This window comes from Paramormyrops kingsleyae, chromosome 19 (genome assembly GCF_048594095.1).
Source record: "Paramormyrops kingsleyae isolate MSU_618 chromosome 19, PKINGS_0.4, whole genome shotgun sequence".
In the NCBI taxonomy this organism is placed as follows: domain Eukaryota; kingdom Metazoa; phylum Chordata; class Actinopteri; order Osteoglossiformes; family Mormyridae; genus Paramormyrops; species Paramormyrops kingsleyae.
In genome coordinates, this window is record NC_132815.1 from 27136111 (window position 1) to 27152704 (window position 16594).

Here is a 16594-nt window from a genome sequence, read left to right on the forward strand (position 1 = left end):
ACTCGCTAAATTTCAACACCAGCTCACGTAATTAATTTAATGTTTTAAAAAGTCAATGAGATATTGATTGGCCATACAAGGTAGGCTAATGGACAAGTCAAAAATACATGCGTGCATTGGATGGTTGCTGCAAATACTGGGGTGACTTAATATCATTGTGGCGTAATATTTAAACTTCATTGTCTTTGACTGTCTAATAATTTTTCATACTACTATATATCTATACAAACACAGAAAGACAACTCACGAAAGAGTAGGCAACAAAATACAAAAATACAGCTTCATTTGGTTTGTGGTCCACCACAACACCTCAAGAGCTTCAAAGAACCTTGGCATAGGATCTGGAAGTGTCAGAAAGTCCCCCTATGTTAACTGGAGGCAGCGTCATACTTCACAACAAATTGCACCGGTTGGTGTTTACTTGGTCTCAGGCAGCCGTCCATTGTTCTGCTGAATGGAGATGTGGTCACTGAGGCAGCCATGGCTCGTGGTTTTAATGCTTATCAAACCAGCCAGGGGCCGCTGTCACTTTGCGGATGCAGGCACTGTCATGCCGGAAGATTCCATCAGCAGAAAAGTGCTCTACCACAGAATGAATGTGATTATTAACATTTTTGGTTTTTCGTGCCATTTGCTTCACCCTTTCAGGCATTGAAGTGAAATTAAATCATGCCAAAAAACAAATGAATACCACACCAAAGGCTCATCTGCAGGCATCTTTAGTCATACATTTAGCTTCATCTAACCTGATTATCACGCAAACCCTAGGTAGACATGTATAGCTTAACCATAGTAACCTTATGTGCTTCTAGTCTCCAGCAGAGAGGACCGGCAAGATCCATGCTGGCGATGAGGTCATCCAGGTCAACCGGCAGACAGTGGTCAGTACTGTGACCCCTCAGGCCATCACCTTCATCTCCCCTCCCTCTCACTCACACGCCTCCTTCTTCACTGCAGTTTTAAGAGTTGATTGGTTGGCTGTTACCTTTCAAACAAGAGTTTTAAGAACAGAAACACATTCTTGGGAACATTCAACAAGCTAACGTGATGTATGGTGACATATAGATCACTTTCGATGTATATTCACTGTCCTTCCTGCTGTTTGCATTCATTTTCATGGCTGTCTCATTAGCTAAACATACTCATTGTTAAATTAAGGCTGCTGCTCCAGCTCAGTGGGTGGCATTGTAACTATGTCTCCATGATTACAGGTTTGATTCCTTCCCCAGCTCAGCAGATTCAGAGTGTTGTATATTCCTCCTCTGACCAGTATTTCACATGTGTATTTGTGTATATAAATAGCTATTAGTGTGTGTCTGTATTTGTAGGTGGTCTGTAGTTGAGGGGAAGTGACAGATAGAGACTGGTGAAGATTAGCAGATGCATGTTGCTGTGGATCGCAGGTGGGCTGGCAGCTAAAGAACCTGGTGGCCAAGCTGAGGGAGAACCCTGCCAACACCTTCCTGACCGTGAAGAAGAGGCCCACGGGGTCGGCCTGCTTCGCCCCTGCTCCCCTGAAGAACATGCGCTGGAAGCCTCCCCTGGTGCAGGTGCACGGCTCCCTGACCCCTCCTGTCAGGCTAAGAGAAGTCCGACGAGCGCCGCTCGCGCCTTCCTGAAACGCAACACGTTGTGTGCTGGTGACCTGGCATGTTGGGACATGTGACCGAATCCCCCAAACAGCACTATGTGGGCGGGGTGCACCGAGTTGAGCAATCACAGCTTGTCCTGTCCTCCAAAATAATATCTGCTAAATAATTTGTAATCCTATGGGTTTTTTATATTCAACCACTTTTATCCAAAGTGACATGCAATTGAAAGTGGGGTCGGACAGTCCCTGGGGAAACAGGGGTTAAGGGCACTGTCCCAGGGCCTAACGGCGACATCACTCCCAACCTTGGGATTGGAACCAACGACCTTCTCATAACAGGCACAGTGTCCTAAACATGACCCCCAAACCAGCTGGACAGGTAGGGACCATTAAACACACTGAGACCTACTCTGACCATGAGACCTCTTTACCTTCTAATTCTTCCTGCTAAGGAAATTCACTCATGTCTCCAACTGGATTCATAATCATTGGAAAATGCTGTAACTATTAAAAGCCCCTCAGATTTTAAATTCTCAGATTTTAATTTTCTCAGGGAAAAACAGGCATTTGACAGGCCATCCTATAGCCAGACACGTTCAGTCAGGACCTTTTATTGTCATCTGGCAAAACTTAATTTGATTGGCCATCCTGTCTGTCTGACAGTTCCCCAGAGGCAGTGGCCCCTCCCCATCAGGAGCCCACCCTGCACACATTCACTGCCTGTTTCTGCTCTGGCCAGGAGCCTTGGTTTTATGTCACAAAAGCAGGATGTGAAAATATAGGAAATAAATATTTGGGGAATAAATAGAAAATTTTTAACTCTCAATTAACAAGAACCTGGAACAACACCAGGGGGCACTGATAGCGCTGTGATACCATGACTTGCTGGCCTGATGTGTCTCTCTCACTCTCTATAGTTAGCACTGGTGTTGTCAGGCTACAGATTTTCCATTTCTGTTTGAATGGCTAACGCCCTAGTGCTTAGAGTAATTACTACTCCCCATTTTCACTGACTGCACACCCGCACATGTTGCTGCCAGCTATGATTTGTGTTTAGAATCCCCAGTTCAATGACGTATTCCAGACTTGGACCCTGATTTCACATGGAAAAAGCTCTCATTGGCTCACCTGGGAACTGCCTGCAGGTAGGGCCAGGTTTGCTTCTGAAGAACTCGCTAACCCGCATCTGTCGTGTTTGTCACAGAGCACTTCCTGCCCGCCTAAGGCAAAGTCTCCCAGCCTATCAGAGCGCTCCATCCGGAAGGAGAAACCTGCCATTTTGGACCTGTACATCCCCCCTCCTCCAGCTGTTCCCTACACACCCCGGTAGGCTCTTGTCTAATTGCCCTCTTACCCACAGCTATGACTGATGCAGTATTTATGACAGATGTCTGATCTGTTTGGTCTCCAGTTATCCTAATTAGGCACAGAATAGTACAGCCTCCTCTGTTCCATGTGTCTTGCAATTTGTACTTAGTCTTTGTACTTTATGTTAGAGAAGTTTCGCAAGAATATATGATGGAACCTCTTCACTCCTTTTGAGTGACTTTCTGAGATATTGGTGAACAATGCAGACATGGATGTTTTCATTTTTAAAATCTGTGCTTTGACCTCTCTGTCTCCCTGTGAAGAGACGGGAGGTCCGGTTTGTGCATTGGGGATGGCATCAGGCCCAGAGGCTCCGAGTCCCCCAACTCCTTCCTTGACTTGGAGGGAAGAAGGCGCACCATCGCTGAATGTGACGAGCAACGTATCACTCTCCCTGTGGAAGTGAACGTGCTGCAGGAGTGGAGAAGGGACCGGGCCCCCTCCCGAAGTGAGTGTCAGTGTCTGTGTGCCTATGTGTCTGTCTGTGTCTGTATGTCTATGTGCCTATGTGTCTGTCTGTATGTCTGTGTCTGTATGAGTGTGTCTGTATGAGTGTCAGTGTCTGTGTGCCTATGTGTCTGTCTGTATGTCTGTGTCTGTATGAGTGTCAGTGTCTGTGTGCCTATGTGTCTGTCTGTATGTCTGTGTCTGTATGAGTGTCAGTGTCTGTGTGCCTATGTGTCTGTCTGTATGTCTGTATGAGTGTCAGTGTCTATGTGTGTGTGTGTCTGTGTGGGACAGACAAGCAGAGAGACACACATAAAACAGATATTTAGGATACTGTAAAATACAGTACTGTGTATAAGGCAGTCAAAGAAAATGTTTGACTCTTTATCTGGGTAGTAAGTACAGCTGCAGAAAAAATTAAGAAACCACTCTATATTTTTAAACAAATCTGCATTTTTAAATCCTGGTTTAATCATGGTTCCGCTGGTAGACAGCTATGCTGAGCAGCAGGTTGCTTCCTGGTTCAAAATATCTAAGACAGCAGTACACAAGAATAAAGTGAAGCAGGAGACGCTGAGAACAACCAGAAACCAGCCAGGTAGAGGGTGGACGTGACTTTCTGATTGTGCAGGTGTCAAGTGCATTACTAGGACAGTTTGTATCAGGCTCCTAGAAGCAGGACTGAAGACCCATAAAACAAGGATGAAGCCCTTCGTTTTTGAGAAATAGGAAAACAACTAGGCTGCAGTTTGCAAAAAAAATAAACGAATATTATTAAATATTATTTAGGCTATAGACACAACTAGAAATTGAGAAATTAGTGAAACAAAAAATTGTCCTGTGGTCTCAATTTTTTTCCGCGGCTGTATGTATTTGTTAATGAAAAAACTATTCAATATTATAATATATGCAGATTAACAGTAACACGATAAAAAATGAACAAATTTCTTCTGTTCTCCAAAAAAATACTGGTATCTTGTTGGATGGCTACCCCAGCCATTTAATTAATTTGCTTAATTATCGTTGAAGTATTGATTAGCTACATGTTCTGCTAGTGGTCAGGTCAATAGATACATAGGTATATTGGACGGTTACTACCAGTGATGGGCGGTAGCACCGCTACATGTAGCGAAGCTATTAGTTTAACTACATTTTCTAGTAGCTTGCCTGTAGCATCGCTGATTTCTGAATTAAATAACTTTCCAGTAGTTACGTTATTTTTTTGATCAAGTAGCGACGTAGCGTCCATAAAAGCTACAATTTCCAGAACATGTCTGAGAAAAGCAGAGGTTTCTTCTGCAGTATGATTTTGAAACACAACAATCAGAAATAAATTTAGCATGTTCATGCGCAACCTTGTACTCTGCTTCTACTGCCTGTCTATCGAAACACGCATGCGTATGGCAGCGTCATGAGATCGATACTTCAGTTTCAATTTCTGTCCTGAATGCCCTGTGGCTGTCTGTGTAAGCGATTCTGCTCTCGATTGCCGCTCCCAGCTGTCACGTGACTCAGCGGCGCCAGGCAAGCAAACAGGCTGACTTACGCGCGCGCACACACACACAGTATAATATTTACAATAAATTATTGAATTAGTGGGCCGCCGAACCGGTGGGCGCACGCACACATACACGCACACTACGTACAACAATAAACATTAACGATTATACATGACATAACACACAGCACATTTATAATGACACAAGCGATTACTGACAACTATTTACAAGCTGGCATCAGTCCAACTTGCCGCGCTGCCCGCCGGTACCTCCGCACAGTATTTATTTACTTATAGACTTTGCCCAAATTCCTGGGTTTTAACTAATTAATAAATAAAAAACACTTAAAGCTGGATTCATTTTCATGACTTTTATCAATTTGATGATGCATCCAGCTTAATTATTAAAAAGTATAGATACAACACAGGGGTCCCAGCAAATGCAGCCTGTGAAAGATAGTTCACCTTAGGAAAGGATATTTTCAGATTTGATTCTCATTTCAGTTTGGACCAGTTCATTTGCTATTGTCCCAGTGATCACTCTCTGAGCCATGCTTATTAATCATGGTGTTGCATGTCGTCCGTAAACACAGTTTAACACGGTTCTTAAACCCAAAGTTCATTTGTAACTTCAAACGACTTGTTTAATTGGGGTCTGAAGAAGTTTTCTTGTTTAGGGAGGCCCTGAGGAAATAAGATGGCTGTTAATATGGTTTTTCTTTTCCCCAGAACTTTTAAATTGATTTAAACCTATAGCCATGTCTTGCCCATCGAACACTACACAGTAGCTTTCATTTGGTACTAAATAGTTCGTTTACTAGAGTACTGGTTTACCTAGTAGTAGGCCAATAACTTTTTATTTTTTGATTATTTGTTTATGTCTCGATGCTTCACATAATGCAATGTCTACACTGTGTTAAATGGGTTGTTCTTTAATAAATGTCTTAACCAGTGTATCTGACTGTCATTTTGCACTGATCTGGCAATAGGTTAGTACAACGTGAAGTAGCTTCTGATGTAGTAAACTACTTTTGCCATATTTGTGTAACTTAGCTTGCTATATTTCTGTGGGTGGTAGCTTTTGTGTAGTGAAGCTTAATTTATTGTTGAGTAACTGATAGCTTAGCTCACTACACTTTACAAGTAGCTTGCCCAATACTGGTTATATAGGATGGATTTTGGAAAGGTTTTTAAATGGCACATTTTGAAAGTTACAGTTTTATACTAACACGGAGATCATTAAAACATCATTTTCTTTGACGGCTTGTAACAGCATCTAGAAACCCAAGCGATATGTGTTGCAAACACTCTGACTATTATAAATTCATTAAAACATAGTTTTCATGTTCCAGGTAAGCCCCGACCTCTATCCATGCCAGTAGACACTTCTGTTGACCAAAATGACTCCTTCTCACGGCCTTGGACACCAGGAGGAAAAGGTAGGAAGTGCCTCCTGGCACCAAGAGCAGCCTAAAGAATGTGGCAGCCCAACCACGTAAATCTAATGAGGCCCCATCAGGTCACAGAAAATGAAGCGTGGGTATCAGAGGAAGAATAAAGCCTGGCTTTGACTTCCTGTACACACTATAGACTCGGACACATTTGTACATAGAACACATGATTTTACATAATGTATCTATTAAATAACTTAAGCAGAAACGTTCATTTTATGAGGTGTTGTTTGTCATAATATCACCATGTAGGTATTTGCCCAGTATGTTTGGCAGTGGAGATTCAAAATCAATTTGAATTTGACTTGGTTCAGAAACAATTACAGTGGTACCTTGGTTCTCGAACTTAATCCGTTCCGGACTCCGGATCGAATCCTAAAAAGTTCGAGTTCTGATCGAATTTTTCCCATAAGAAATAATGGAAAACCAATTAATTGGTTCCCGGCCCCCCAAAATTACACCTAAATGTTTGTTTTTTTTTTTTTTAGCATTTAAACACAAAATGAACAGGATAAAACAAGATTGTCCGCTCCTTCCGTGTGCCACACCCCCTCGTTAACCCCGTGTGGAATCCCCATGTGATCAGCTGTTTCTGGTTGTTGTCATTAGTCCTCTGTATTAAGGAGAAGGGTCCAGCTGCAGACGCCTGTAGAGTTGAGCTCCACAGGAAGCACGTGGCCTCAACTCTGTGTCAGAGCGAATAAACCTTAACCTTAACCCTAACCGGAGCTCCACTTTACGTCCTTAAAGATCACGTGTTTCCTGTGGAGGTGACGTATTTCCGGTGGAGCTCCACTCTACAGGCGTCTGCAGCTAGACCCTCTTGGTATTAAGTCCGCGTTTCAGTTTGTTTCCCCAGTCCGGTCATTGGGTGCGTTGGACTTGTTTACAGCGCTGGCTTAAAGCAACGCATTCTGATCCTGACGCAATGCATTACGGTTAGATGCATTGCGACCTCTCACCCGGCTGCACAAACTGGAACCGCCTCCGTGACGACACACCTTTGCTCTTATTGGCTGAAGAGTTTAGTTACACGCATGACGTTTGTATCCCAGGCAGTTCCGATGCGTAATCTGGTATTTCTCCCGAATATCACGTAAAGCAGAGAACTGTTTTCAGTTAATTTACCTGGTAAAATAAAGTTTAAATAAATGACATGAATGCTCTAATAGTACACGTAAGTTAGTGGTTTTTTTTATTGTTAGTTACTGTAATGTTGCGCTGCTTTATTTGGTTAATCGTCCAGTCTGTGAAGAAGGCATTCAAGTAAGAATTGCATTGTATGACTCATTTCCTGGCACATACAATTTATATTAGGTCAGGGTTCGACCTTTGATATTCAGATCGAGTTCTAGGTCAAACTGGTTTGTTCGACTTTCAAGAAATTCCAGTTCTAGTGAGTTTGAGAACCGAAGTACCACTGTATGTTTATATATTAGACATTCATTGAGGTCTAAGCAATCTTCTGTCTGGGTATCTTTTCTTATTTTGGAATTAGAGCAACCTGTATGTCACATGCAACAGGATGAACATTTTCAAATATAGTAATTAATGAGTTGTGTTTTTTTAAGCAGTTTATAGATGACCAAGACTAACGAGTGTGACATTCAGCTTAGTACAGCTTACACCCTATGAGTAATTCCGTGTGTGTGTTCTGTGCCCCACCTGCAGGGGGCAGTATAATGCACAGGTATCTAAGCAATGAGCAGATCCCCGCCATTTCTGAGGAGAGCCCATCTTTCCAGCCACACAACAGGCCCACAGGCAGCAGGCATCTTTTCCGCGGCATGGACCGCGTCCGGGGAAGCCGCTGCGTCATAGAGAGCGGCTTGCACAATACCGCCACCATTCCCTATCAAGAGGAGCCCTCTAAAAAGACGCCCATCGCCTCAGCCCCAAAAGCGCCGGTAGTGGAAACTTCGCTTCTGGGTAGCTGGATCTCCCGGCTAAAGCTGTTGACTCGCTGACCCCCCCTGCCGCCGCCCCCCTGCCTCTGCCGCGTGCTCTCCGCAGCTCCCCGCTGTGCCTTTAATTCTGCTGTCACCCAAAAGCACAGACGTCCAGTAGACCACCTCACAGCACATGAGCATGGTTGATGTACACTTATGCTCTGGGACAGGAAGTGAGGTGGCTACGAGGAAACAGGAAGAGGAAAACAAGGTGGTCGTGTTCTAATTCCACTCTTCGCTTCTACCTGCCTGTCACACTGTTTTTATGAGAAGCATCTCAGAGTCATGGAGACTTTGGAGACTTTCATTTTCCAATAGATATAGCTCAGTTTAAGAGAAATTTTTTTGAGGAAGTCTCAGTCGGGAAATCTGGCGCACCCCTTCTGTTCAATAGGTACAGTTTTACTTGGCCTATAATAGATTTCAGTTTCCTTTTGGGGAAATTAGGAATAGATTTGGTAAGGAATATGGTAACACATTATTTGAGGGGACACAAGTAACTCAAGTACAAATCATGAACATTTAGCTGAAGTTATTCATTATAAATTTTTCCTTGTGGAATTCTATTTGGTCTAAATTTGCATACATTTCCTCTGTACCAACAGAGAAATTTTTTCTCCTCAATATATTTACATGTGAAGTATGTGTTTTTGCTGAAGCTATACGGAGCTGGTTTTATGCAAGAACTACTACTGATGTTATCTTAAAATCGTCCTCTAGTAAGCCAAACCTTACTGGGTGTAACTGACCCATTACTGCTGCTTCTTTCAGCCAGAGGAAGTGTGAATTTCCCCTTTTCAGTGGTCAACCAGTTTGTGAAAAAATTGTTCAGAATAATCTAGTCTTTGATAAGTGAACCATTGACCAATGATAGGCACTGTTACATGTTAGATTTCTTATGGTACACACAGCTATACCATGTAATATAAATATGCAGAAACGTGAGCGTGTTTTTAACTAGTGCTGGTTTATTGCTCGGTGGCCTTGCAAGCCGCGAAAGCAACTGGCTGCAGTAGGAATGAGTATGAATACAAAGTGCCTCCCATTCTCAATGCATAATGAAGCTGAAAGTTGTTTATCTGAATTATGACAGTGTTGAGTGCTTAAAGAATTCAAAATATTTTTTTTTCTTGCATTTCTGTCAAAATGTGCTACATGAAAAAAGTTTAACTAATCATTAAACTTTATGTAATTCCATAATTGTAAAATGTCTAGAATAATTGAGATTGTTATCTAACTTAATAAACAAATAAATAGCTGTCCTCTGGAGTGCTTTTCTATTGCGAAACATGTTTTCCACTGAAATAAAATATTACACAATACATCTGAACTTCCATGTTGGCCAGTTGTATTGTGCAGTTAGCACACTAAAGGGAGTAATTACTTGAATATACTGTATTTTAATATGGATAGTCTAGTGGAGTTAGTTTTAACAATACTGTACCCTCTGCTGTCCTTTATTGGCAGTAATATTTCACCCTGCTGTTCCATCTTCTCAGGCCTTGAGTCTTTTCACTTGACACAAAGCAGCAACATACGTCAGGGCACAAACACCTCTGTTTCAAGGCCAAAATGTCATAGCAAGCTAACAAATCTCACAGAAATTCTATAAATACACTAGTAACTCATATTTAACCAGTTTGTCAACAGCCAAGGTGTTTGTACCATGTAAATACACTTTATGCTATGATGGGCTTGATTTTGAGTTCTCTGAGTGGCCCTTTTGCAAAAGCAACCTCCTGAATCTCATGCAGATTAGGAGAACAATCCTGCACATAATTTGGAGGGATCAGCTGGAAAATACCGTGGGTTCAGGCTCTGAGCACTATTAATTACGGTGGCACTGGTGATGAATTTCAGTTCATGTTACTGAGGGGTCAGGTAACCTTTCTGGACTCCGAGCAAATAAAAGGGTCACAAAGGAGGGGAGATGAGTACAGTGGTGAGTGGCTCAGCGAGCTAAGCTGCTGTCATTGCAAAATCATTGCTTTAAGCCTTGGCCGAATTGTCACATGTCCCTTAAGCAAGCCCCTTAACCCCAGCTCCGGGGTCGCTGTATGCTGCCTGACCCAGTGCTGTGACCCCCAACCTCTGTGTGTGTCCCATGGAGAGCAAGATGGGGCAGACAAAGAGAAGTGTTCTAATGTACCTGTGAAAATGCCAAGTAAAGGATTGATTCTACACTGGGGGGGCAGATGTACCACCCATAGCCATGCCCCTGCATTATATATGACATTACAATATAAATACAAATAAAGAGTAATATGCTAAAAAGTAAGTAAGAATTTCTTCCGATCTCCAAAAAGTTACTCACACCTTGTTGGATGGATGGATGAACACTGCTTCAGGTCCCAAAGCCCTCCTCAGGGACACCACAGCCCATGTAGTTATTACATTTCACCACCAGTTCAGTTAATTAATTAACCTAATTAGTAAATAAAATTGATGAGGTATTGATTAGCCAAACATTGTATGCTAGTGGTACAATCGAAAAATGCATGGGTATATTGAATGGGTTCTGCAAATAGGGTGGCTGGGATGAATTCGATAAGCATAAAATCATCATTTTACACCAATATAAACATAATTTTAACATAATTTCTCTTGAGTGCCTAAGACCTTTGCACAGTATTGTATTCTGGCCACTAAAAGAAGATGCACCATAATAATATTTCTTGGTATAAATACAAAATCAGTTAATGTGCGTACAGTGGCTTCATGGGTAGCATCACTACCTAAAACCCATGAGGATGTGAGTTCCTCAGGTCCTCCCCTGAGACCCTGTACTGTTTAAGACGTATCAATATGGGCTAGGTTTCCCGATAATAGTCACCCCTAGCATCTTAGGAAGACTCTAAAGATATATCATAATGAAAGGTATTTTTTTTCCTACGTCTGTTTCCCGAACAATATCTTAAGGGAGAGCTTCTTAGGAGCGACCTTAATAGGCGCCAGAACACCTGATTGGTTGACATTGATGGCTGAAGAACTGATTATTCCCTCCATGCAGCACTGCTTGACTGCGGCATGAGAGAAAGTGGTGTTATTTATAAATATAACACTGCAGGAATGCTTCAAAATGTTACATCAATCACAACTGGGGAGGAGCTAAAGATAAAATACAAAATAAATTGAATCATGTAATTGTAAATATGATTTTTGCTGATTCGGTGCACGGACCCGCCTCCCCAGATTGTAGTATCACCATTTTATTTTTATTTTTCTGTAAAACACCTGCACGTGCATGTCATTGATATTGGGACGAGCAATGGCATAATAGCCGAAAGAAAAGTTGTGTTCATGTTTTAACATAACAGAATGTCCAATGTACTCCTGTATTTACTACTAAGGACTATATCCAGGGTGTTTTTTGGGGGGAAATAAATGTAAATATGCGTACAACAGGAAGTTATGCACACTGGTTTACCATAAAATTTATTTTAGGGAAGCTGTGTATGCATTTCTCTTTCTAAATAAGTATACAGGGAAAAACAAGCACCACACCCTACCTACTCAGATGATAGATACCATTGGTTCATAGACACTGCAAAGTGATCAAAGTAACAGAGATCAGGTCTGAACTCTGATGGTTTGTGTCATTTGTGTGGGCCTATGAGCAAAGCCATGTTCCAGCTGCTTAGTCATTGCAGCCACATGCATCAGGGGCGTGCCATCCTACGCAGGCTCAGGGGCATCGCCCTAGCACCAGGAGATGCGGTCACCAGTTATATTTTGGTCACTTGATGAGCTCAGTCCTTCTTTCAGAGTGGATAGTAAAAGCTGGTGCTTTCTGATCACATGATTATAGCTTTTATCAGTATTTTTCAACCCAATCCTTTGGGAGCCCCAGACAGTCCACATTTTTGCTCCCTCCCAGCTCCATCCAAGAAGAAGCAAAAATGCGGGCTATCTGGCAGGCAGCTAAAACGTGGAACATCTGGGGGTCCCCACCCACCCCCACTCCCCCATCCCCCAGCATATCACCCTGACTTTTATGTGAGTTACACATTTTCATCATCTCTGGTCTTCTGGTATTTCCAATGTGTGGGTGTCCAAACACAACCCCCAGTTTTTATAAATTTACCAGCTGAGACGTGGTTGAAAGTTGCTAAAATAACTGTTAGAATTATTATAAAGCTATTTCCATAATATATGTTATAATTTCATTGTTTTACAACTCGGACATGATTAGTGAATAGATTAATGGAAATCATATTTCAAAGTCAACACTGGATTTCTCTCCTTTTAAAGTATTCTTTAATCAAAATCACGTCGCTTTTTTTTTTTTTTTTGCTATAGACAGCCTCACTACATAGCAAAGGTACATTGACTGAATCTTATTTCAGTGCATATCACTGGCAGTATCACTAGTTCTGTCTGGCTATGACATCACTTCCTTCCACACTGCCGACCACAAGTTAAACGTTCAGCATCTGTCAAAACAGTTGGGGTTTCTCTGTAAAAAAGCAAAGGACAGCAGTTATAGCAACACATACCGCATGTTAAACTGGCTTGCAGCTGTGGAAAGATCAAAACATTTATTTTATTTTCATCCTAAAAAAACCTTAATGTGTAATATTGCTCCTTCAGCCGCCTTGTTTTGAGTTTGAGCTATGCATCATTCGCTGATTTAACCATAAACCTTTCGGTATTACAAACTAACTGGGAGATCTCCTCTGGTAGAAGCAGTGAATGTATCAGTCAAGGTCTGTAAGATGCCTCCTGCACAAACATAGGGTGACCTGATAATACATGTCAGGATGGACACAGTGAGCTACTTCGGGTTTTACAAGCTGGGCTGTTCCCTTTTTTCTGATAGTGTAATGCATAAAAGGTTATTCAAGTATCATTTCCTAGTGCTTCTTGTTCATTTGCAGTTGATCTGTCCACACAAATTCTCACTAAATTACATAAAAAATAAATAGCAGCATGGCACAGGTGTGAAAGATGTTAGCCAATATATATAGTGATGAAACAAAAAACCCAGGCTTGGCTTTTTCTTACTGTCACTGGCCTGAAGATCAGAATACAGAACCAGAGAGAGGTGGCGAAGAGGCTGAGCCAACTGCAATATCACGCAAAACAGAAAGTTCCTGTCAATCATTGAGGGGTGCTGCTGTTATGTGGTGGGAGGGAGCAACCAGACAAGCCGCGTCTCAGTCTAGAGCAGCCGATGGCCACACAGACTTCGCAATCCGAAGATCTCTCTCTCCAAAGGTTACCCTGCCAACGAGATCCTAGTAAGTCAGATACTCCTGTCTCAGGTCTTCATTCTCTCTGGGAAGGAGCTGTTTTTAGGTTTACACTGAACTGCTAGTGTATACATGTGGCTGTATTTTGAGGTCTGTAGGAAGCCTGAAAAGAGCACAAAGTCTATGAAAACAGAGCCTGTTGGGTTTCTAAAAGATGAGTGCTGGTGTTACTGCAAAGATCTTGTTCTTGTATGTATACATGAGTCACTGAGAAGTCAAACCTGTAGCTGATACTCCAAGTAAGTTTGAGTAATGCAAGCATGTATGATTATGAGGGGGTAATATTAATGGGCAGTACAGTGGCTGCATCCATCTCCTGAGGCTGCTCATTTGGGTTGCGGTAAGTATGGAAGCACAGGACACGAGGAACAGGGCACTCTCTAGATAAAGAGCCTGGCCAGCACAGGGCAGAGCCTCACTCACACATCAGGCACGACGGACCAGTCAGAGACACCGAATCACTCACACCACATATTTAGAAAGAGAAACCAACTTCAGAAGAACATAGAAGCTCCACAACAAAGAGCAGCAATGCTGGCAGTATGGAGCCTTAGGGCTATCTGCAGCCCCCCCCCCCTCATGACCCAAAATGATTAATTTTACAAATCACCATGTGAGTGGCTAAAGGGCTCAAAGGGGGGGGGGGGGTAAGCTGTTACTGCAATGTTTTGACGTGATTCTTGCATGATGCTGATGGTTCATATGATGTGAAATATGTTCTGTTTCTGTTTATTTTTGTGATGTATAAACATATGAAATGCATGCTGCCTGAGTCTCCATATCAGACCCCCAGAAGTACTGTTCTCATGGTCAGCTTAGAAAAAGTACATTTTCATTAGAAGCTCAGTGATTAACATGGAAACTCCATGAACTGAGTCGTTAAGCAAATAAGGACTTGCGTAACCAAGGTGTGGGCTAGAAAAACCTGAAGTCTCCCCTGGAGCGTGTGAGAAAGACAGTTCTACAGCCTTAGGTACAGCTTCCACAGCTTCAGCATGCCCTCTAAAAGCAGTACCTTGCTGTGTAGACAGAACTATGAGTCGAAGGAAGATCTCTGTTAAAGAGCTGGGTGTCACCGAGTGCCAGGGCTGGCTCCACAAGAAGAGGGAGGTGAAGGCCTTTCTGGGAATCAAGTGGAGGAAATACTGGTTTGTACTGAAGCAGACCTTGCTTTACTGGTACACAGAGCCAACGGTGAGTTAGACCGGTCTTGGGGAAAACTAAACAGAGGGTGTTTCTCAATACCATGAACGCAAAGACCGTACTTGTGGTCTAGGCAAGATCAGTCTTGCTAACTTGCCTCCCAAGAATGAACTTGGAGTGCAATGAATCATGGGATTGGTCTCGTTTAGTGAGGATGCAACTATCACCTTTGATATTTGGGACAGGGCAAGAACAACATCTGGGGATTTTGCCATCCTCTGTAATTCCGTTATTAGTATTGGAACTGGTCTTTGGCGATGGAAGATGATGTAAATTGGGTATACGAGAACACAAGTATGGTCAAGTACGCATATTGAGAAACACCCGGGGCTGCCATCATGGTCAGAATGGGCATTAGAAAGACGGATAAGTGATGATGCAGCTTTCGATGGCTTTGAGTCAGCCCCATTAATCGAACAGACTGCATAAATAAGGTAGGAAACAGAGATAACTAGGGGTGTAACAATTGATCAATTCTAATCAATGTATTGATTGTAAAGCCACAAAAACATTTAATAGTCTCAATTAATAAAAATTGATTCATATCATTAAGCTATGACGATAAGGCAAAACACTGCCAAAAAAACTGTGAAAAAATCTCTCACACAAAGCAATCAAGATGCCTTAGTAGAGAATAGAGACCAATATATTACAGTATATTTTGTGTAATTTTGGTACTCTTATGTTCCTACATTTTCAGAGAATAAGCTATACAAGTCAAAAAATTGTTTTTGTTGTTAAAGTATAATTACAGACAATGTTTTTGTGCAGACATGATGGTGTCTTTATTTTAAAGCACTTTGTGTGGTGCTTTTTCAAAATATTCAGTTGTTAAAAAGAACAATTGAACATGTATTGTTAAGTCTTTTTGAATTCCAATAAATTCCAGTAAAATCTCACTGTTGTAAAAATATTGATCATGTATTACTGAATTGAATCAACTCATATCATGAAAAGCTTCTGATTTACACCCCTAGTTATAACAGGGGTAGTAAAATGGTAAATGGTAAATGGACTGCATTTATATAGCGCTTTTAACTACTCTTACGAGTACCAAAGCGCTTTACAGTTATGCCTCACATTCACCCATCCACACTCATATTCACACACCGGTGGCGGATATCTTAGTAGATAAGATAAAGATAAAAGATAAGGTAAAAAATATTAAGCTCATGGTATATTATATGAATGCATCTGTAAGAAAACATTAACTTCTATGTCCTCTATATGACTTTGTCCACTTTCTGTCGCCTAGGCTGAGAAAGCTATGGGATACATAAATGTAGCGGAATTCACGATTGAACAAGCCTCAGAGTGCAAGAGAAAGCAGTAAGTGTGTCAGTCATGTATGCTTTCATCTGAGGTGCTTTTAATAGCCTGTGGTCAAAAATGGGGACGTAGTGGGTGGCTGCACACTTCTGACGGCTTGGCGTATCCTCTGTCATCAGTGAGTCACATGCGCCTACAGAGAAACCAGCCCCACTGAACGGCAGTCAGAAGGGACAGCTGGTGAAGGGTTGATGGTTCAGTGGAAAAACTCTTTCCTGCTACAGTAAGGCCTGAGTCAGATTGTCAGTCCATGCTGTGTCGCGTTTTTGGCAGCATTTGGCCCACTGGGTTAGCATTCCATCACCGCTATCAGAAGGTTGCTGGTTCGGGTCCTGTGGTTGGCAAACTGATGCCACTGTTGGGCCCTCACATAAGGCCCTTACTGCCACTCCCCCTCAGCTCCAGATGGCCAGATAAATGGCTGAGCCTGCACTTGGACCCAAGTGCTGACCTGTAGACTATAAATGTGTATGTATTAGGATTGGGCTGATTTCTTAATTTGCTTT

The 16594-nt window shown here is 42.2% G+C and overlaps 1 protein-coding gene across 1 annotated transcript in view; it reads left to right on the forward strand.

Annotated features, from left to right (window-relative positions):
• cnksr3 (cnksr family member 3) overlaps positions 1–16594 on the forward strand; it is a 50708-nt gene that overhangs the window by 29059 nt on the left and 5055 nt on the right. The window contains exons 8-16 of the mRNA XM_023825899.2: positions 813–881; positions 1404–1550; positions 2796–2917; positions 3223–3407; positions 6257–6343; positions 8027–8317; positions 13413–13544; positions 14584–14750; positions 16015–16088. Coding sequence (XP_023681667.2) covers positions 813–881; positions 1404–1550; positions 2796–2917; positions 3223–3407; positions 6257–6343; positions 8027–8317; positions 13413–13544; positions 14584–14750; positions 16015–16088 — 1274 coding nt within the window. The remainder of the gene's footprint in view (positions 1–812; positions 882–1403; positions 1551–2795; positions 2918–3222; positions 3408–6256; positions 6344–8026; positions 8318–13412; positions 13545–14583; positions 14751–16014; positions 16089–16594) is intronic.